Source organism: Cibotium barometz, chromosome 29 (assembly GCF_041138505.1).
Source record: "Cibotium barometz isolate CiBa-2024 chromosome 29, ASM4113850v1, whole genome shotgun sequence".
NCBI classification, from domain to species: domain Eukaryota; kingdom Viridiplantae; phylum Streptophyta; class Polypodiopsida; order Cyatheales; family Cibotiaceae; genus Cibotium; species Cibotium barometz.
The window spans coordinates 9,606,724-9,630,457 of NC_141074.1; the positions used below are offsets into that span (position 1 = coordinate 9,606,724).

The 23,734-nt window shown below is 39.5% G+C and overlaps 1 protein-coding gene across 1 annotated transcript; it reads left to right on the plus strand.

Moving 5' to 3' along the window:
- Positions 1-18,235: 18,235 nt before the first annotated feature.
- LOC147621812 (serine/threonine-protein kinase AFC2-like) lies at positions 18,236-23,333 on the plus strand. Its single transcript, XM_086822837.1, has 12 exons — positions 18,236-18,525; positions 19,016-19,199; positions 19,513-19,539; positions 19,658-19,811; positions 19,893-19,944; positions 20,123-20,237; positions 20,390-20,481; positions 20,667-20,814; positions 20,979-21,043; positions 21,145-21,242; positions 22,599-22,704; positions 22,794-23,333. Exons 1-12 carry the CDS (start codon positions 18,382-18,384, stop codon positions 22,935-22,937), a joined length of 1,329 nt encoding a protein of 442 aa, XP_086678963.1. The 5' UTR covers positions 18,236-18,381; the 3' UTR covers positions 22,938-23,333.
- The last annotated feature ends 401 nt before the right edge of the window (positions 23,334-23,734 follow it).

The following is a 23,734-nucleotide window of genomic DNA, read 5'->3' on the forward strand; positions in this document are numbered from 1 at the left end:
TGGTGGCTATAAGCCAAAATCAGAATCCTCAGGTAAGGATACAGAGAAAGAAGGTGATCAGCCTTAAAAAAAGGGCAAGTGTCACTATTGCAGGAAACCAGGGCACTATATAAATGAGTGCAAGAAAAGGCTAGAGAAGGAAAAAAAAAAGAAAAATTTGGGCATGGCTGTGGTGGCTGATGCATCTGCACCAAGTGCAGAGAAGAAGGAATCTACAAGTTTTGCTCAAGATGATTGGGCATGGACTGTACATTGCAGATGACTTTTCTATTCATGATGTATGCATGTCAATGGCAGAATCGGATGCTTGGTGCTTTGACAGTGGTGCTAGTAAGCACATTACTTCACAAAAAAAATTTGTTCTCATCTCTCGAATCTGTCCCAAGTGTAGTAACCGTCACATGTGCAAATGGTTCCTCATATCCTATCAAAGGAGTTGGTAGAGTTATGCTCAGTGCTACAAATGGGGGCACATTTACTCTTTCTAAAGTTTTATATGTGCCAGGCATTAAGAAGAACTTGCTGTCAATTTCAGCCTTAGCCTTCTCAAGCTTGATGGTGAAATTTGTGGATAACAGTTGTACAGTTCAAAATAGAAATGATGGTTATTCTATCATTGTCTCAGGTACCTTGTTTCATGGCCTATACAAGATGGATGTAGAAGTTGCAACATGATGCTTGCTTAGTCTCTACGACTCGTGCTATGAGTGATGTAGAATTATGGCATGCACGATTTGGCCATCTAAACTATGACAGTTTGTTAGGCCATGATATGGTGTCTAAGTTGCCAACTCTTGAGACCCCTGCTAGACATGTATGTAAGGGGTGTATTCTTGGTATAATGCATCAAGCATCATTTCCAAAGGATGGATCTATGAGAGCTATTAAGAAATTATAGCTTATACATAGTGATGTATGTGGTCCTATGAGGACACCATCTATTGGGGGATATCTCTATTTCGTCACTTTTTATTGATAATTACTCTCCACATAGCTCAATGTATCCATTAAAGTAGAAGTCGGAGGTTTTTATGTGCTTTAGGCACTTTGTATCCATGGCTGAAAATGCATGTGAATGTAAAGTTGGCACCCTTCATTTAGATCGAGGGAGGGAGTATATGTCCAAGGAATTTCATTTAGATCGAGGGAGGGAGTATATGTCCAAGGAATTTCATGCATATATGGCTGAAAAAGGCATAAGGCATCAATGTATAGTGCCATACACACCTCAGCAAAATGGTGTGATGCTAAGAGGAAGAACAAGTCTCTCATGGGGATGGCACATTGTATGGTGAAAGCCCAAGATTTGCCTCATGGTTTTTGGTTAGAGGCAACTATGTGCGCAAACTATGTGTTGAACAAATGCCCTACCAATGCCTTGCAGTCTAAAACTCCTTATGAAGCTTGGCATGGCAAGAAGCCTTCTGTGGCTCATTTGCGTGTTTTTGGTTGTCTTGCTTATGCTCTTATGCCTGAGCAACAACGCAGTAAGCTTGATGATAAGGTAATTAAATCCATATTTATGGGATACAGTTTAGAAAGCAAGGGAGGCGCCTCAAAGCGGATTTTGGTAAGTAGAGATGTTTTTTGTCGAAAACTCAGTTTATCCCATGCTTTCATGCAAAAAACAGTAGAATGTATGCTCACAGGACATGTTTGATTCGCTCCTACCTTTGTTTAATGGAGGGCAGCCATATGTAGAGGAATTGAATGCTCAACCAAGTGTTAAAATTTAGCCTTTGCAGGTGCAAAATCAGCCTTTCAATGAGGCAATCATTGAGGATGTAGTAAATGAGGAGAGAGCAGCTATAGAAGAATCTTAATGTATGCCAAAATGGCTTGTGTATTGAGGGATAGCAAGTTGGCAGCTCCTTTACCTAGCAGAACTCGTGCAAGTTCTCATCATGTAGATTATTCTCATGTGGATCATGTTCTCATTTCTACTTTATGTAATGAGAGAGGAGGAACCCATTTCCTTTGAGGAAGCACGGGTGATGATCATTGGATGCATGCTATGCAGGATGAGTATAACTCTATACTCAAGAATGACACATGGTATTCGACAGATCTACCTCATGGCAAGAAGGCCATTGGTACTAAGTGGGTTTACAAGTTAAAACGCAAAGCAAATGGTAGCATTGTTGTCGCTACAAGGCCAGACTTGTTTTGCAAAGGGGTATGCCTAGCAAAAGGGCATTGATTATGATGAGACCTTTGCACCCACATCTTGTATGACTACCATTAGGTGTCTCATTGCTTTGGTAGCACATCATGGGTGGAATGTACATCAATTGGACATTAAGACTGCATTCTTGAATGGTGATTTACATGAGGTGTATGTATCACAACCTCCTAGTTTTGGTGCTGTGAAAGGAGAAGAATCTAAAGCATGCAGGTTGAAAAAGGCTCTTTATGGCCTTAAGCAATCTCCTAGAGCATGGTATGAGAAGATTCATGTTGGTTGCAAATGATTCATGCAATAGTCCAACAGAGAGTACCCTCTACGTGAAGAGGAGTAAGGATACCTTTTTGGTTATCCTTCTATATGTTGATGACATGCTGCTCACAGGACCCGATATAGATCAGATTTCAATCTTTAAGGCTAATTTGCAGTTATCGTTTGAGATGTTAGATTTGGGACCCTTGCATTACTATTTGGGGATTCAGTTTATGCAGTGCAATGATGGCATCGTTATGGTGTAGTCTAAATATATACAGAAGCTATTAAAGAGGTTTAATCTTGAAGACTGTAAACATTGGCTACACCTATGGAGACAGGTACTCAACTTAGTCTTCAAGATGCAGGAGACTCTTTTGATGCTAGTTTGTATCAGTAGGCTGTTGGATCCCTTCTTTATGTGTGCAGCACAAGACTAGATATATAGTATGAAGTCTCACAGTTGAGCAAATTTATACATAGCCCAGGTACGAAGCATTGGTAGGTTGTTAAGCGGGTTTTTCTGCTATTTATAGGGCACTCGGTATTTTGGATTATTTTATCCAAATGGGGTGAGTCACATCTGCATGCTTTCAGTGATTTAGATTGGGCTGGATGTTATGACACACGAGTGTCCACTAGTGGGTTTTGCTTTCGCCTTGGTGATTCATGTATATCATGGCTCAACTAGAAGCACCCTACAATGGCCACTTCTAGCTGTGTGAAGCTGAGTACAAGGCAGCTTTTACAACTACAGTTGAGTGTGTATGGCTCAGACGTCTTATGGTGGCTGATTTGGGTGTTGGACAGTCGTCTCTAGCACTACAACTTTCACTAACAGCCAAAGCGCATTAGCAATTGTGAGGAACCCGGTGTTTCATGCTGCTCACACTAAGCACATTGAGGTGCATTACCACTATGTCAAGGAAAGACTCTCTGCAAACAGAGATCAGCTTGGTATATGTGCCTATACATGACAACATGGTAGATTTATTCACGAAGGCTCTTTCTCGTGAAAAGTTCGAAGCCTTTCGTAAATCTTTGGGCTTACTACCTTTTCACGATTAATCGGCCATACCTTGTACATGTTCACATCCTCACTCCAGGGAGGATTTGTAGCATTATATGGTAGTGATTTGTGTGAACACACTTAGGACCGCCGAGGCACTTTTTCCCTCACTAGGAGGTTTTTTCCCCCGTGCATATGTACACCCTCTTATCTACTCATTTTGGGGTGTGTACTTATCTTTTGTATCTGGCACACATTTGTTCATTCTAATCTAGTGAGGTTTGTGTGCTCTCAAGCTTCTCTATCTTGTGTGTGTGCATTGTTGTAACCCTAACCCTAATTCCAACATCTACTTCTTGGAAACCCTAACCATGGGAATCTCTCTTGCAAAGCTTAGGAGATGTTTATAAATACATAAACCTTATATTAGTGATACTTTATGTAAAATCTATCTATCAAATCACTCTTATAATCATAATTTATCTCTTAAATATTTTTAAATTTAGTACTTATATGGTCTTTTAATTAAAAAATATATATGTTTTATTCTTTATTTTTTCTTTGAGGATTATTTAACACAAAAATTTATATAAAGACACTAAATTTTTGTTTAATCTACTTGAAAATTAAAATATACTTTCTTTTTAACATGTTTTTTATCTTGTTTAGAAAAAGGTATTTATTTAAACATTATTAATTTACTTAGAACACTCTACCATTTCTTTTATTCATTCCTCTAGTATTAATCCAAATTTTTCTTATATTTACTTAAGCCTCGTAAAGGGATCGAGGTTATATTTATTATTTTATCATCATAAAGGTAGAAACTAGACATGTCTCTAATATAAAGTAGGTAACTTATGATACCAGATTTATCATGAACATAAGCTAAAAATTGCTAATATTTTATGAAATTAAGTTTTGAAATTTTCTTTATAATAACCATTCAAAATTATTATGGCTAAAATATGTGCCATTACTCGATACTTGCTTTAAAGACTATGCACGATAAAATTTACATGCCAATAAAATAACTACTCAAAAAACGCTACTCGAAGGTTTTTGCTCAAACTATGTACGCATCCGAGCTAAAGGAGTCACACACATAAGAAATTGGCTACTGAGAGAGAGAAAATTATCCCATAAGTGAGTGGATAACAATAGTTCAGAGACCTATATAAGCATAAAGAAGGCTCATAACTCAATGTTAAGCATTACCTTGTGTGTTTCGATCTAGACTAGCCCAAAGGTGAGTCTAGCGATACCGAGCTTTGTAGATTGATCCACACATGCTATGGGACGCACATGGTAGTGGTCTTTTAAGACTATAAGGTAGTCTTGTGATTTGAAGTCCTTCAAAGGCCTTGTGCTATGGGGATGCATGCATCTATTGTGATTTGAAGGCCTTGTGCTATGGTGCTGCACGCGTCTATATCTCCCACGCTCAAGGTTGGTTTGACAATGCTAGCCTATGGTTGGGAGATAAGTCCATTTCCAATTGCTTTCTATGTGTGCTCTATGCATGTGTGTGTGTGTGTGTGTGTGTGTGTGTGTGTGTGTGTGTGTGTGTGCACGCACATGCACACACACATGCATGCATGCACATGTGATATATGCATACGTGCATGTGTGTGTGCACACGCACTCTATGTATGTATGCATACACATGTGCTCTATATATACGTGTGCACACGTGTACATATGTGTGTGCATGCGCTCTAGTAGATGCAAGCTTTGGATGCAAGATGAGATCGTCAGAGAGCATCACAGGGATGTCGCACTTAAGATGCTCCTTCTTTTTCTTTTTCACCATCTCCTCCTCCTCCTTAACAAAACATGAAACTCAACGTCATTTTTTGGCTATAGATTTGTTCTCTTCTTTACTCACACATTGAAAGTCTCCTTATACTAGATGACACACCATTGTTGCCATGAATCATGGCGTACTTATGCTTTGTAGCTCTAATGTGGATACTGTAAGAATAGAAAAGATAACAAATCCATCGTTGAAAGCTGATGCTAACATATTATGAAGGAGGATGAGGAGTTTGAAGTAGTCTAAGTGCCCAAGTCCAAACCCTGAGTGCACAAGGCTTAAAGTCACTTATGGTTATGAAGAGCTATTTTGCTACATTGACACTATGTTTGATTCTATTCTCCTCTACATCCTCTCTCTTGCCATCGCTTACTATTAGACATATAGTGTTTTGATCACGAGAATGTCTTGTACCTCTAAAAGACGTCATTATCTTTGCATATCCCATTGATTTCCTTGAGAAGTGAATTTAGTGACTCGTCTCTACATGTCCGTTGACTCCCTATGGTTTGAGAAGTGGAATCATGCAGAGATGATACCGTATTCTCATGATTAACACACTATTTGGCCAATAGTAAGTGACGGGGCAAGAGGGACAATAGAGAGGCCAAAAACTAGTCACACCACTTACACACCTAATATGAAATTGCCTTTTTCTCAGCATCAGCTATCTTTAAAACAATCATTTAATGAAACCATTGTGTCACTGATCACAATCCTCAAAATCTCCGGTTGAATCCTTATTTCCAATCATTCCTTCATCGGTGTACCTATGGCATCATTGGCAACCAGAACGCCCACCACACCTGTTCACTCAGGGGCCTTTTCTCGATAGTTCCTAGCTCATAGTAACCGGCAGTATATTCACATATCAAAATGGAATCTCCATTGAAGATCAGTAAGATCAACCAATGGATCCATATAAAAGAGCCATGGACTCATCCGTTGAGGACCAGCGAGGTCAACCAACCAGATCCATGCCCGAATTCAGAAAACAACTCTTACTCCTTGTTCCAATATCTTTCCCGACGTACATGTGGGATCTTCGGTGACCCAGAGCTCGAGCACCGTATGGTCAGCGCCCTCTAGGATCCTTCGCATGTCACCTAGCGATTCACTCATAGGCTGCTTCCTTGGTCCCTCATCCACTGTACCGGAAGCTCACCATTTAAATCAAACCGAGGCTGGTCAAGACCTCGACCGACCTTACTACGCGAGACGTCCTCCATTGACTCTCCGTCCAGCAGTTGTAACTTTAATAGATAGGTCTCCACGACCTCATTCACAAGACGATCAAAATGCTTCCCCAGCATTCTTGACATAAAACAGTCATTTAAAAACAGATTTCACATACAAATACAGTTCCAACAATATTTCCATTTTTTCTCATCTCTCCATATCCTTTCACATTAGTCCCCATCTTTTCTCATCTTCCCACAATTTTTTTTCTTCATTAATCCCTATCACATCATATAATTCCCACATCAAATCACATCCAATCGCATCATCCACACATCCATCCACATCAATTCACATTATCCACACATCCATCCACATCTTCCATACATCAATCCACACGTCAATCCACATCATCCATACATCCATCCACATCAATCCACATTATCCACACACCAATCCACATCATCCATGCATCCATTCATGTCAATCCACATTACCCACACATCAATCCATATCATCCATCCACATCATCCACATCAAACCACATTATCCACTCATCCATCCACACGTCAATCCACATTATCCACACATCAATCCACATCATCCATACATCCATCCACGTCAATCCACATTACCCACACATCAATCCACATTCATTTCATAAGTATTCCCATTCTCATCTAATCACATCTTTTTCTAACTCATCACTTATTTCCTCATTTATCCTCATCAGATCACATCTACTTGCATCTACCCATATATCTCATCACTTCACATACATTAACATCTATCCAGTTTACATCGCATCTTATCACATCCATTTCACATCACATCTCATTCATTCACATCCCGATTCACATGTTAACACATTCATTCACATCTCGATTTACATGTTATCACATTCATTCACATCCCTTATCGTTCATTCACATCCCGATTCACATGTTATCACATTCATTCACATCCTCTAGCATTCATTCACATCCTGATTCACATGTTATCACATTCATTCACATCCTATATCATTCATTTACATCCTGATTCACATCACATCACATCTCATCTATTCATTCACATTTATCTGATTCGCATCACATATCATCACATCTATTTACCTTTCATTCTCATCACTTCTATTCTCATCACATCCATCCATCCATTCTTTCCCATCTATCTGATTCGCATTACATCTCATCACATCTATTCACATCACATTCTTGTCACTCCTATTCTCATTCGCATCCATCCATCCATTCATTCCCATCTATCTCATTCTCATCACATCCATCCATCCATTCTGTCCTATCTATCTGATTCGCATCCCATCTCATCACATCTATTTACCTCTCATTCTCATCACTTCTATTCTCATCACATCCATCCATTCATTCCCATCCATCCATCCATTCATTCCCATCTATCTGATTCGCATCCCATCTCATCACATCTACTTACCTCTCATTCTCATCACTTCTATTCTCATCACATCCATCCATCCATTCATTCCCATCTATCTGATTCGCATCCCATCTCATCACATCTATTTACCTCTCATTCTCATCACTTTTATTCTCATCGCATCCATCCATCCATTCATTCCCATCTATCTGATTCGCATCATATATCATCACATCTATTTACCTCTCATTCTCATCACTTCTATTCTCATCACATCCATCCATCCATTCTTTCCCATCTATCTGATTCGCATTACATCTCATCACATCTATTCACATCACATTCTCGTCACTCCTATTCTCATCGCATCCATCCATCCATTCATTCCCATCTATCTGATTCGCATCACATATCATCACATCTATTTACCTCTCATTCGCATCACATATCATCACATCTATTTACCTCTCATTATCATCACTTCTATTCTCATCATATCCATCCATCCATTATTTCCCATCTATCTGATTCGCATCCCATCTCATCACATCTATTTACCTCTCATTCTCATCACTTCTATTCTCATCACATCCATCCATCCATTCTTTCCCATCTATTTGATTCACATCCCATCTCATCACATGTATTTACCTCTCATTCTCATCACTTCTATTCTCATCACATCCATCCATCCATTCATTCCCATTTATCTAATTCGCATCCCATCTCATCACATCTATTTACCTCTCATTCTCATCACTTCTATTCTCATCACATCCATCCATCCATTCTTTCCCATCTATCTGATTCACATTACATCTCATCACATCTATTTATAGAATATAAGAGAATTCTTATTTTTGATATAAAGATTCTTTATGCATCTATTTATGCATAAGAACAACTTCAATGGGAAATAACACTTTTATAAAAATCCGTTTATGCATCTATTTATGCATAAATTCAATTTTAAGGAGAATAACACTTTTGAAATAAAAATAAATCTTTTATGCATCTTTCTATGCATAAATTTAATTTTAATGAGAATAAATTTTTTTGAAATAAAAATAAATTTCTTTATGCATCTTTCTATGCATAAAATCAAAATTGATGAGAATAACTCTTTTGAAATAAAAATAAATTTCTTTATGCATCTTTCTATGCATAAAATCAAAATTTGATGAAAGTAACGCTTTTATCCAAAAAAATTCTTTTATGCATCTATTTATGCATAAATTCAATTTTAATGAAAATAACACTTTTATAATAAAAAATTTCTTTTATGCATCTATTTATGCATAAAAATTAATTTTGATGAAAGTAACACTTTTATAATCAACATATTTCCAATATGCATCTTTCTATGCATAGAAATTAATTCTAATGAAAATAACACTTTTATTATAAAAATATTTCTAGTATGCATTTTTTATGCATAGAATAAAAATAACACTTTTAGAATACACAAGCAGTGGAGAATACTCTTTTTGAATAATAAAAGATAAAACTTATTTCATAAAATTTAAGAAAATTTTACCATAACCTCCTTTGTATGGCTGACCATTTTTTAATTTTTTTCATTCTCAAGTTACTTAGAAATTATCCCAAATGGTTTAAAGCATTCTAAACTAATCAAATTCCACTTTTTAAAGAGAAACAATATGAAACGTTTAATTCTAACAATTTGATTACACATCTAGAATAAAGAAAAGCTGAATTCAAGAATGAAGAGAGGGGGAAAGCCTTTCCAACAAGGCATAGCATCATTTTTCATTTTAAAGAAAACAAAAATTAAAAATTCATTAAATGGAATAAAGAAAAAGTAAGATTTCTAGCTTACATGAATTTTTGTGAGCTTTCCTTTGGCTTGATGGTTTGAGGGATCTTCCCTTGTTTGCAACAAGAGTGGCCACCAATTCTTTTGAAGAGGAAATGGTCAAAAACTAATGAATTATCAATAAATTCACTGTTTTTGGCTTTGGGGAGGAGTAGAGTAACAGTGCATAAAACACTATTAACCATTTACAAAGGGGGAGGCTTTATTGATAGAAAATAGTGAGCCTCTAACCAAGCAAACTGATTCTAGAATTTTCCAGATCAGTTTGGTCAATTTTTGACCATTTTTAGGTCAGTTTAGCTAACTTTTTGGATCTAGTTGAAGCAGGAGAGAGGAGAGATAAAAATATCTCATTATTTGTGAGTTTGAAACTCAACCACATACGTGAAATAGGCGCCTCCTTCATGAGGGAAATTCCCCCACACTGAGGTGTCAAAAATGCATCATTTCTTCTAAATATCTCTTCTTTTTTAACTAATAACCTTATCCTTAGTCAACTCTTCATCTTATGTGAGTATTTACTCATTTTTGGGGGGATTTCCTTTTATTCTTCAATTTATCTTCTCCCTACATTTGGATTAATCTAATTGGTCCATAGGAACCTTAATTCAAAAATTTCAAAAAATCTAGACCCTTAGGCTAAGGTCCTTTTTACCTGATTTCAATTTATTCCAATTGTACCTTGGAAATTTCTTTTTGAATATCTGTTTCAGGGGAAACCATTTTAGACACTAGGAGGATTTTTATATCCAAAAATATCTCAATTTTGAATTACCTCCCTCTAGACATTTTCGCTCTCTAGGCCAAAACAGGATCTTTCTTTTATTTCAGAGAGGGGAATAATTATAAGATCAAAAGGGGAGGTTTTTACACCTGCACACCACCTCAAAAACCCCAGAGGGAGGAATCTTACACTTATAAGTGATGAAAGAAATGGTTAGAAGATTTTTTCCATTGATAACAGTTACCTAATTTACAAAGGTAGAGTATGTATACCTTCCGACTCAAACATTAGGCGCTGTAGTGCTGGTCATCCTAGAATACGGAAGACATATGCACTAGTTAAGAGATAATTTTATTGGTCTAGGTTAAGTAAGGACATCCAAGACTATGTCTTAAAATGCCAAAAGTGTCAGGTCAAAAAGCAGAACGCCTAAAGATGGGTGGTTTACTAACTAGAGATCCCAAATGGTAAGTGGGAGAGTATCTCAATGGACTTTATAGTTGGATTACCTAAAATGAACAAAGGCCATGATTCAGTTTGGGTGGTCGTGGATAGGTTGACAAAAATGTGTCGGTTTATTCCGACCAAAACAACAGTGACTACGCTTGAGTTAGCATGGTTGTTCATTGAAAATATCTATCAACTATATGGCTTACTTGCTGATATAGTTTGTGAAAGAGATACAAAATTTAATAGTCATTTCTGGCATGTTGTGTTCAAGAGATTGGACACCATGCTAAGTATGAGTACGGCTGATCATCCTCAAAGCAATGGTCAAAGCGAGAGAGTTAACCAAGTCTTGGAAGATACGTTATGAGCATATGTAAGCAAAAAGCAAACCAACTGGGAAGAATATTTACCTATATTGGAATTCGCTTATAATAGTGCCAAACATTCACCAAAGGGATTTAGTCCATTTATGTTGATGTATGGTTTTTAACCGCAAGGCCGTTGGACTCGAGAAAGAAAAGATACAATGGTTAAAGATTTTCTTGAAGATCTCTAGGAGATGACAAAAATCGCGAAAGATAATGTTAAGAGAGCACAGGCCATGCTAAACATTCTGCAGACAAAGATGGTAGACACGTCATCTTTGTAGAAGGTGACAAAGTGTTTTAAAGGTTCCTAAACACTCCGAATCTTTGAAAATGGGGAGAAGTCCGAAGCTACCACCAAGGTATTATGGTCCATTTACAATACTTAAAAAAGTAGGTGGTGTTGCTTATAAGTTAGCTTTACCAGAAATCTCTAAAGTTCATCCAGTTTTTCACGTCAGTAGACTAAAAAAGAAATTGGGTGATGACGATAATCTCGTCAGTCAAGAGATCCTAGTAGAACTTATTGAATCCCCATCCTTACCACACGAACCAGAAAAAGTCTTGGATTTCTAAGAGAAAATGACTCAACACTCTGTACGACATGAGGGTTTAGTCAAGTGGAAGGATCGTCTAGAAGAAGGTTCTACTTGGGGAAAGGTAAGCACACTCAGACTGAGGTTCCCAAATTTCGTTTTCGAGGACGAAAACTCCTCTTAAGGGGGGAGTAATGTCACGACAATGGTAGTATTGGGAGCCTAGAGAGCTCCACCATCTAGACAAGGCATGGGTGGGGTTTGGGGGAGCCAATATGACCGGTAACAGACTCAAGGGTGGCCAGGCACTAGTAAAAGTGGCTAGGCACATGCAAAGGACATATAGCTATTAAAAGAGGTGAGTCTAAAGATAGAAAGGTTGTGTGGAATTGGTTGTAGGTTGGGTGGAGAAACGAGAGCTCTTAGCACCTTTGCTTTGGAAGGAAGTTGTCTGGCCATGGTTGACACAATAGAGAGAGAGAGAGAGAGAGAGAGAGAGAGAGAGAGAGAGAGTAGAGTAGAGTAGAGTAGTTTATTATTGTCCATGGAAGGCCAAATTATGACCCATGGGACCTTTCCAGATCCTCTCCCATGGTAGGAAAGGGTAGCTACGGTGAAAGAACGATCTATGCAGCGTGGTTCTCCCGAAAGCGTAACATGCGGATGATGAGAGCCCCTAACTTCGATATAGGAGTAGTGGTCAGAAACTGGTGAAGTGGCCCCTGTAAAGAGATATCAAAGTTAGCCCGTATGTGTGCATATGCTGGGCATGTCATAATCATGTGCTCCTCTGATTCTACACTCTGTAATCCACACAGCTTGCATAACCTCGTCTCTCGTGCCTGTCCACTCCATGCACCTGTCTCGATCAATAAAGTGTGTGATCGAGTTCGAAGTCGTGCAATACTAAGTCTAAATACCACTGAGAGCGGGTTGGCTATGTATGGCTGCGTGTGTGCCTTTGCCTGCATGTAGGATTCCCAACATGAAGGATAGATATGCATACTGTAATAAGCAAGTTTGCCATTTGCTCCCTTGCTTTGATGTTTTGCTTGATACGCTCGTAAGAGGTCTTATTGAAATGTGTCCATGCATATATCTTATGGTGCCATATCTAGATATCTATCCACTCCCCACCCTTTAAACCATTTTCGTTAAACCATTTTCGCATATCCAGCACCCATCCTGTTGAAAGCACTTTACTTTTCCACGTTTTCTGTAGGCGTGTACTAGCATCCCATGCCCGTTTGGGGAGCCTACTGTCATCCATTTGACGTACTCGGGTGGCATATCTCAGTACTCAGATCATAGCATGTACCTCAATTGGCCGATGGCTAGTTTCCAAAAGCATAAGTACATATGGTGTGGTGCTTTTGATGCCCAAATGTCTACGAATAAAAGCTTTTTGCAGCTTCTCAATGTCGTTCCATGCAGATGAGGAGATGCTCCCCCCCCACACTTCCACTCCATATAATACCGTCTGTAGAACATATGCATCAAAATCATATAGCGTATTTTCTAGCATTTAGTATTTGTACGGCTGTAGTCGTTTTCAAAGTGATAATACTTGCTTTTCCCTGCCGCTAATCGCCGCTCCACACATGTATGCCATCTGTGGTCTGTAGGTACCTCAATCACCAAGTATTTGAAAGTAGATACTACCTCTATAGACTGTCCTGCATAATGTACTTTTGGTGGGGTCTTTGATTGCTTGGTGCGCACAGCCATTAGCTTTGTTTTTGATACATTCACCGTCAAACCACTATCTTGACAAAACCGTTCAAGAATCCCCATGAACTGCTGCATATGTTCCCCAGTATATGTAAAGAAGACCACATCATCTGCATAAAGGAGGAGCAAGATGACAAACATACCAATATGTGGGCTTTTGGCTTCCTCTTCATTCATAGCCGCGAGAAGTATTTCCTCTAGCTTATCAATGCATAAACCAAATAATGAAGGGGAGAGCGGGCAACCTTGTTTGACTCCCATATTACTCTCAAATACTTGTGACAGCCTGTTGCGACTTTTGAGGCGGCACACCACTCGTTGATATATCCTATAAATTTCCATGTATAGATCATTTGGGACCCCTAATTCTTGCATTCGTTGCCATAAGCCAACCCTTGATACGGTGTCAAAAGCCTTCTTAAAATCCACAAAACAACAATACAAGGTTGCTCCCTCAAGCCGACTCTCATCCATAAGCACACGTAAAGTAACCAAATTGTCTATGGTGTTATGACCAGGGCGAAAACCTGCTTGTCCATAAGCTCGTTTGTTATTACTTTCTGCCCATTTACTCAATTGCATTTCCAAGATAGTGTTGAATAGCTTTGCTATGGCTGAACTGACCATAATCGTGCGGTAGTTTGTGAGCAAATTCTCTTGCCATTCTTGGGGAAAACCATATGCAAAAGCATGATGTATCACATGCAACATAAACATTCTCGTCTCCTTTGTTGTCCATTTCAACATCTCCGCATTCAACTACAAAGTATCACATGCTTTTCCATTAGCCATCTTGTTGAGGGCTGCCTCCAATGTTTCTAAAGTGAACAGAGCACTAAATGGCTGCGTATGTACATCACATTTGATGGGCTATACCCCTTTATGCATGTAAAGTTCTGTAACATACAATAGCATGTCAGCATCTGTAAAATCCCCCATAACATTTGACCATCTGGTTTGCAATTTTCTCCATGCTTGCCTTGGACATTTCTCAAACTCCCTAGCATCTTCACTTTCTTTGGCCACTACATATCATCGTCGCTTTTTACGCGTGAGAGCATTATATTGTTTTTTCGCCTCACTTCGTTCTTGTCCCTTAAGGAGGATTTTCAGCTTTCTACATGCAGCTTTACATTCATCATCAAACCATTTCTTGCATGGCAATCCTTTGACATTTTTGTGACTGCTCTTTTTGGTTTCCCAAAAACCTATATAGCCGTATTTAACATCGCATCTCTCAAATCAACCCATGTGCTCCTAGTAAGATTGCTCATAAGACTATCCAGGTGACCAGCATATACTTGTTTCTTGTCTACATCAATACATGGTGGCAAATATCAAGTGTCAAGCCCAAAGCTATATGATCCGATTCTGGATGTTTTTCACCCAACCAGAACTCTTTGATCATGCATAAATCATTCATGTGTACCATTGCATAGTCTACCACACTAGAACCTCCACTGGCTGAGTAGCACGTGTATCCTTCAGTATCAGGGAAACAATTCATACCATTCAATATCGGCATGTGCAAACCATTAACCATATCCATTAAGGCACATCCATTAGCGTTAATGTTTGTATCCTCAGGCTGTCTATGCCAACGTGCATCTACATCCACAACCTCTTCCTTGTCTAGCTCATCATGCGCTATGGGCTGAAATTACATGTCCAATACGCGCATTTAAGTCACCTAAGAGCATCACATGTCCTTGTTGCATATATGTGCATGCATCCATACTCAAATCTTCAAAAGGTTCTTGCGAATCCACTTCATGTCGTGCATAGAAGGGGGACTCCTTATGTGGAATGTAACATCCCGCAATGTACATCGGTGTAGTGTGCTTTAACATAATCCATATGTACCGCTTATGTCGGTCTACTTTACATACATCAATCATCCCTTCCAAATGACATTTGTATATGCATGCAACTCCTCCTTGCCCTCTTTTTCCTACATGTGGCTGATATACGCTATGAATTATGTACCCTGGGATATTCGGAATTCTACATGTCTCCCGCTCCCATGTCTCGGCGACGAGGAACACAATGTCAACTTCACCAACCATAGCATTAATGCTTTCACCTTTATGCCATGGAAACCCTCTGCGATTCCAAAACAACACCTTCACAAGCGTGCAGATCCCATGGGTCGCGCATCCCTATGCATCCTTTGAAGTGTTATCACTAGATTTCTTTCGTTTATTGTATTGCTTCCGACGTTCCTCCTGTTGCATGGGGGTGCGATCCTCATTTACATAAAAATCTGTTCCCTTGAGATATACTCGACTACTGTCTAAAAGTACAGCTCTCTTACATGCATCCAATAGAGAGAGAGAGAGAGAGAGAGAGAGAGAGAGAGAGAGAGAGAGAGAGAGTAGAAGAAGAAAACAAATAAGAAAAAGAAGAAGAAGAAGAAGAAGAAGAGGAAGAGGAGGAAGAAGAAGAGTAAGAGTAGTCAATATTTTATTTTTTGGGGGAAAAAAAGAAACATTGTAAATGTCCATTTGTGATGTTCATAAATGCCAACATTTTTGTGATGTTTGTAAACATTGCATGGTGACGGAATATAATGTCACTATTGCAACCTCTTTAGTTGGAATGCTTGCTATGACACTTTTACAAAACATGTCAAGTGATGAATTGCGAGATACTTTGCTTAAAACACACACATATCTATCTTTTTGGGCTCAATTTTGAATTGTGATCTCAACTACTTTTTTTATTTCTTTTCATTGTTTATTGCATACTTTTCAAACTACTTGGTAGTCAAAAAATGAAGAAGTAGATTCATTAAATCCACATGTCAAAGAATGAAGAAGTAGTTTCATTAAATCCACATGTTGTAAATAAAGTATTTTGTATGATGTCAAAGTATGCATGTACTCTGTGAGTATATAAACCATGTATGCATCAATATGACAAGAGTGAGGAGTGCAAACTCCCTATTTTAAGCAATGCAACGAGAGAGAGAGAGAGAGAGAGAGAGAGAGAGAGAGAGAGAGAGAGAGAGAGAGAGAGAGAGAGCAACGAGAGAGAGAGTAGAAGAGGAAGAAGAAGAAGAGGAAGAAGAAGAGGAGGAGGAGGAGGAGGAAGAAGAAGAAAAAGAAGAAGAAGAAGAGGAGGAAGAGGAAGAAGAAGAGGAGGAAGAGGAAGAAGAAGAGTGAGTAGTCAATATTTTGTTTTTTGGGGAAAAAAAAAGGAACGTTGTAAATGTTGATTTGTGATGTTCATAAATGCCAACGTTTTTGTGATGCACAGAATATAATGTCACTATTGCAACCTCTTTAGTTGCGATGCTTTCTATGAAACTCTAGAAAAAAAATTCCAAGAGGTATTTCGGGCTAGCACGAACAATAATTACGGGTGCTAATTAATTATTGACCCTTGTCTAGAGCAGAGCGCATCGAAAAAAGAGACGAATTTTCCTTGTCTGCTACTAACATTTGCAGCGTAGTGAAAAAATGGATTTTCGTAAAAAGAGACGCATTTTTCCTTGTCTACTAGTAGCCACAGCGCATTTAAAAAAAGGATATTTGTTGTCTCCTTACAGCTGGATCGTTTGCATCGCTCTCTCTCTCTCTCTCTCTCTCTCTCTCTCTCCCCCCCCCCTTGGTTCATTCAGATTGTGCTCTCTTAGATAACGCAAAATGCTCTCTCTCTCTCTCTCTCTCTCTCTCTCTCTCTCTCTCTCTCTCTCTCTCTCTCTCTCTCTCTCTCTCTCTCCCGCCTGTTTGTTTGGATCGTGCTCTCTGCTGGGCCACAACCCAAACACAAAATGCGCTCTCTCAATTTATAGGCATCCGAACACTCAAGAAGGCCTCTAGCTCCCTATACGCATCATCTTCACAATTTCTTTTTTAAAAAGGTCGATTTACCTTTTGCCTAAGGTCTTCCCATCACTTCCCCTTCCAAACTAATAAATTAATCCCCATACAAAATTGGGCACCCATATTGTGTCTTGACCTTTTATAGACTCTTGGACCTTTTTTAAAATGAGAGAGAGAGAGAGAGAGAGAGAGAGAGAGAGAGAGAGAGATTAATGTTTATAGAAGGCCAAAATAACCTATGAGAGAGACACAATACATAACTTAAAGACCATGTCGGTGTGATCTAATCTATGGTGCATAAAAGAAAATATACATGCTACTAATCAATTAGTAGGTGTGATCTAATCTATGGTGCATAAAAGAAAATATACATGCTACTAATCAATTAGTAATTTTGCAACGTCAAGCCTCAAGTACGATTACCTTCACAAAAAAGCATATAATATTATTTTTTTGGGAATGAGTGCCCTACCTTCATGATAGATTGCCCACTTTGCTTTCATACGAGAGAGAGAGAGAGAGAGAGAGAGAGAGAGAGAGGAGAGAGAGAGAGAGAGAGAGTGAGTGTCCATGAGCTTGGGTGGAGAGATCTCCCCAATTTCATAAATTTTTTGCCTAGAAAAGCAAAGGCACCCATAGTGTATAACCACTTGGATATTCCTCTTTCGTGGGCTCATCCTCCCAACAAAGACTCTCTAGACCTGGCTCTCCCGACGTGAGTGTAGCATGGCGTCGACACTCCTGCTCGGTGCCATAATGTTGTTCCGGATCAGTCATAAATGAAAAGTAAAACAACAATCGGGGGCCTAATAAGAGTCATTGCCATGCTTCGCCTTGACAATTGGCACGTCAGCAAAAGTATGTTAGTGCTATTGAATAAGGTTCCCCCTTCTAGCTTTAAGGTCGTTTACACCACCCGGCCACGAGAGTGGGCGGCTATTTCAATCCCGAAGGTAGTTAGATGTGAAGTGTCCGAAGCTTTTTGAGGTAGATAGCTGCATGCGTGGCTTTTCGTATCCACGGTAGAAGCTCTGTTCTCTTGTCTTAAGGTTCTATCTCCTCCGTCTCCGCCATGGCCCTTGACCTCGTCTCCGCCCCCTTCTCTGCGGAAACTCGCCCCAAGAAGCGGCCTCGCCTCCGCTGGGATGAACCTGGCCCTGCTTTCTGTGATGAGGCTACCCGGCTGCAGCTGCAAATCGCATCTCAGCTTCTCGCTGTAAGATCACCGTATCTTCAGATCTACCGTTTTTTTCTTACTTGAAGCAGTTTTTAGATAGTCTGAAGTCTCGATCCGACTAGTGTCGACAGGGGCTTGGGTTAACGCCACATAATTAGGTTTACGACTATGGTTAGGGTTGAGCAAAAAGTGGCAGGCTAGGACTGAGGTGACAGAAAAGCAAGAGCATCAGGGCCATGCCTAGGCATGTGTTAGTTTCATGATAAGGTGTCGGATAGGCATGTTCAGAGACGAAACATCAGCATTGGGGTCAGAAAAACAAGAAGGCTATGTCTAGGCATGTGTTAGTTTCATGACAAGGCATGCTCAGAGACGAATACATCAGTATTTCTAAGGTTATGGATGCAAGCATGCAAGTATCAGGGTGTGGATAAGCATCAAAGCTTTATGAATAGAGTTTAAGGGTATTAAGCAAACAACTATTTTTCCCTTGTTTCTTTGCAAAGATTCTTATGCTTGGTGCTGCCAGGCCCAGCCTGTTCCCTGCAGTGGTGAGGATGTGCTGGGGACGTTTGGTGTAACAGGCATCCCTTTACCAACTAGTTCTACTGCGCAGCAGTGTTTATCTACTCGAGTTGCATCGCCTCCTTGGCGTGACGATGACAAAGACGGTCACTTTAATTTCAAGCTTGGAGAGAACTTGACGCCCCGCTGTAATCAATTCTCTACTCTCTAATGTCCATGTGTTTAGGTTTCCATTTAAGAGTTGCAAGTGATGATGTTGTATCTTGTTCTTGTGGTGGTGCATAGTTTTGTTCATGTGGTGTTACACAGTTTATCTTGTAATGGCTCATGGTTTTGTATGCAATGTTACAAGGTTTATTTTAGTGCGCTCTTTTCTGGTAGATGTTGTGGTGTGCCATTGATGGCATAAGGAGAAAACTGTTTTGTCCTAATCTAGGATGCCTGTTATTGAGTGTCAAATCTCTCATGGTGCACTTTCGTGTTCATTTTGCTGTGCTGCAGATAAGATCCTGCAACAGATGGGTGAAGGTACTCATCTGTACAGAGGCACTTTGTTAAAAAACCTTTCATAACTTGCGAATGTTAATTTTTGCCACTTTTGATCTAAACTTCTGTGCAGTTTCTAAGTCTCCTGTGTGATGTCAAGGTACTTTTGGACGGGTTTTGGAATGCTGGGACCGAGATGCTCAAGAGCTTGTGGCCATCAAGGTTGTTCGTAGCGCAGAAAAGTATCGGGAGGCAGCCATGATTGAAGTAGATTTACTTTCCATGCTTGCTGAAAAGGATAAGGAAGGATTGGGGTAATGTTTTGGCTCCACCTTGTGAAGCTGAGATTTCTACACAAAAAACTGCTGGCCATTAACATGGTGTCTGGTTTGCAGAGGATGTGTCCAGATCAGGAGGTGGTTTGACTACCGGAACCATATCTGCATTGTAAGTATTTATCATTCCAATTTTTTTCAGTAACCACATGCTTTGTGAGTATTTTTATCCCTTCTTTGATTATTTGGGGGCATTATTGCCCACACTCCGCTTTATTGGCTTGTTAGTTTACTCTGTTACTAGTGATGAAACTGTTTTCCTTTCCGCATGAATGTCCATTGCTTCACAGGTTTGTGAGAAGCTTGGACCAAGCTTATTCGATTTTCTACGGATAAACAGTTATCGCCCATTCTCTGTTGATTTAGTCCGGGAGTTTGGTCGACAGCTTTTGGGATCTGTAGCATGTGTGTGGTCTAGCTCTCTGACATTTTCATGGCCTGTTTTAGGCAGAGTTAACTTTATAGTTTCTGTCCCAGGAGTTGTGTGAGTTTTCTTTTTTTGTTTCTAGTTTTGTGTGGCTTGAAGTGTTTGTGTTGACTCATGGTTCAATTTGCAGTCATGCATGGCCTGAGCCTTATACATACGGATTTGAAACCTGAGAATGTTCTACTTGCATCTTCAGATTACACAAAGGTTGTGGATCACAAGGTAATATTTTAAAGTCTTGCAAAAGTGGTCTGGTTTGTGTGCATATGTGACATACTGGATATAATCTGTGCGAGTATGGGTAATTGGCAAGAGTGTAGAAGTTGAAGGACCATTATTGAGTGATTTGTTTAAGCAGATCTGTCAGTACTTTGATTTAACCCCTGAGCTTCATGTTCTGCCTACAGAACACCTCAAAGCATCTTGTTCAAGTGAAACGGGTTCCTAAGTCAAGTAGGATAAAGCTCATTGATTTTGGTAGCGCTACGTATGACAGGGAGGATAGTTATTCTGTTGTGTCAACCAGGCACTATCGAGCACCTGAGGTGATTTTAGGTTAGTAAGTGTGCAGCCCAGATGGTCATGGAACTTTGGAGGTTCTCCTTTTGAATTGGTTATTACAAGAGGAAACATGATTGAGTATATATTATATATGCTTACTGCGAATATCCAATGGGGTTGCCAATCATGCAGAATGCTTTTTATCATCTATGTCTCAGGTCTTGGGTGGAGCTTTCCTTGTGATATCTGGAGCGTTGGTTGTATTTTGGTTGAACTCTGCTCGGTACTTTTCTCTTTTATTTGAAAATCTCTGGCAGCCTGCTTTGAATGCCAGACTTGCCGGAAACCTAATAGCTAAGATTAACAAGGACATTCATGGTGTAGGGTGAAGCTCTTTTTCAAACACATGAAAATGTAGAGCACCTTGCAATGATGGAACGTGTGCTTGGGGCGATTCCCTCTCATATAATCAAGAGGTCAATGTAAGTACATGAGATATTGAAGTATCAACGCCCTCCTGTGATTCTTGGAGCCAGTGGGAAGTTTTTGTGGGTCTGCTCAGAGCTTCGTTGCTTATTCTGGGAATGGCTCCTTGGACTTGCAGATTGATATTCATTTTTGGGTTTTCCAGGGCGTTTTATTTGTTTTTGTACTTAGGTCCTTACCTGTAAAACTCAGATGATTTCTTTATTATCCCAGTTCAGGACTCTTGGCTGACCATTGTTTGTCAAGGTTTGCCAGGATATTTTGGTTGATTTTCTCTAAACTGTGTTTAGCGCACGTGCTGTAGGTGTAACCTGGTAAGGTTGGAGTTGTATTTCCTGTTCATCATTTCTGCCCCTTGCATTGTGCACTGTTATCCCCTATACATTGTGATATTCAGACCAGATTTACTTACCTTGTGGGGGTCTACTTACATTTAAGAAGCTGAATTACGTATAGGTCAATCAGGAGTGCCAGATGCCTTCTGCCTTATTTTGGATTAAATTGTTTTCATATGAATCTTTTTCCTTCTTGTAAATCTTTCCAGCTGCCTCTATGCTCAAGTATAAACCTGAAGTTGATTTGGTTGAGATATTAGTTGTCATCTCTTTGAACACATGTTAACTATATGTGGTTGCTTGCGAGAGAGTGGTATTCCTGGTAGAAATGTTTGTCCAAAGCCTTGTTGGTATTGTCTGGGCTTTAGTCCTCTGTTCCTGCTGAGTCTTAGTTCTTTGTGAACACTACAAGATGCTAGGGTGTGTTCAGTATACACTATCCCTTAAAGCCATACTGTCCTATCCCCGAGTTTGTGTTGTCCTTGGTACTTGCTGCTGTGGCTTGCCTGAGATATGGTCAATGATTTGTGTTTTTATTCTATCAGGTGTGCATGGTTTTGATAGTTATTTGTTTTCATAATGCCCAGTGTCCTTGTAAGTTACATATAGCAGAGTAAATTACTTGTTTGTAGAATCAATTTCTTTTCTTTTAAATTCTTAGAAATTATGATTATTGTAGTTTTATTTTAGGCCACCTATAAGTTTCAAGGTCCTTTATTTTTGAGTGTACTAATAGAGTTGTTTATGTGAACATTGGTCTTGTGCCTGGCTTTATGTTTTTATAGGCAGAGGTCTCTCGGTTATAAACTGTTTTTGGTCTTTCCCGGACACTCAAGCACCTTTTTCTCTTTATGTTAGGATTGTATATTGAAGCATAAAGAAGATTGACATTTAAATAGCGTATCGTCAAACTAGGCCTTCACCTTCAATGCTGTCCTCGCTTTTGAGCCCCAGTCACTCTTATTTCACTGTTCCTTTTCCCGGATTGAGCTGATCAGTCACATGTGATTGTTTCAGGCGCAGAGCTGATAAATACTTTAGGTATGGCCGGGAGCTTAATTGGCCAGATGAAGCTACAACGAGAGAAAGTATTCGAGCTGTTCGCAAGCTTCCCAGGCTGAGAGTAAGCATTTAAAGAACCTAAGTTGATTGTTTTTTAAAGGAGGTAATATTTGAGCCTACGCTGATCGTTTTTTTTTCCTGTTAACGCAGAACCTTGTAATGCAGCATGCCGATCATTCTGCAGGCCTACTCATTGATCTCCTCGAGCAGTTGTTGAAATATGACCCCTCAGAGAGGCCAACTGCGAAGGAGGCCTTGAAGCATCCTTTCTTCAGAGTTTTTTCGAGAAGATGACAACGAAAAAAAAGTTAGTTTTCACGGATGTTGCTTTGTCCTACTGAGGAAAGTTATCCAGCAACTATGAAGCTGGTCAGGTCTTGAGATTTGCCCCCTGTGGCAGTCCAGCTAGCAGCACTCGATGCTCCAAGATGGACATCTGATGGTGAGCGAAAAGGGTTGTGTTGTAGTGAGTTGTTGGAGTGCTTTGTTGTACTGTGGTCAGGCAGTGTTTGTAGATAGTACTACGCGTCATTGTCAAAAGACAATGAAAATTTTTGCTCATTCCCTTGGAAGGGGGGTGGCACTTTTGTGTCAAGCAGTTGGTTGGGAAATTGGAGTGCACAAACACTGGAAAGTGTAGCCTACTTTGTACAGCTTCCTCAATGACTTCCAAGCCTCATCATTTGTCAATAATGTCTTCCAAGCATAATGCTTTTAATGTGACATGCCTAACATGTTTTTTTTTTGTTTCGAGAAAATTTCCCGTAATCTTGTAGGGTATGAGATGAAAGGATTTCTTACTCCGGTGTAAGAGATGTTGCCTCTCAGAATCCGTGTCAACCTATTTAACCTATGAGATCAAGTACAAACTTTAGAAGTTCTAAATATGGTGGTGTATGCTTTAAAAATCCTTGAGTAAGGGCTTTTTAACTAGAGAAGCTTAGTGGGCTGTCATGGAACTTCTCTATCCCTACCCTTCACAAGGTTTTTAATGTTTCAAAATGCCGATTTTGTCAGCTCATGCTGCATGTGATAACCGAGAGTTGGTCAGCTTGAATATTATTGTTGTTGGCATGTCTCATTCGATTGTT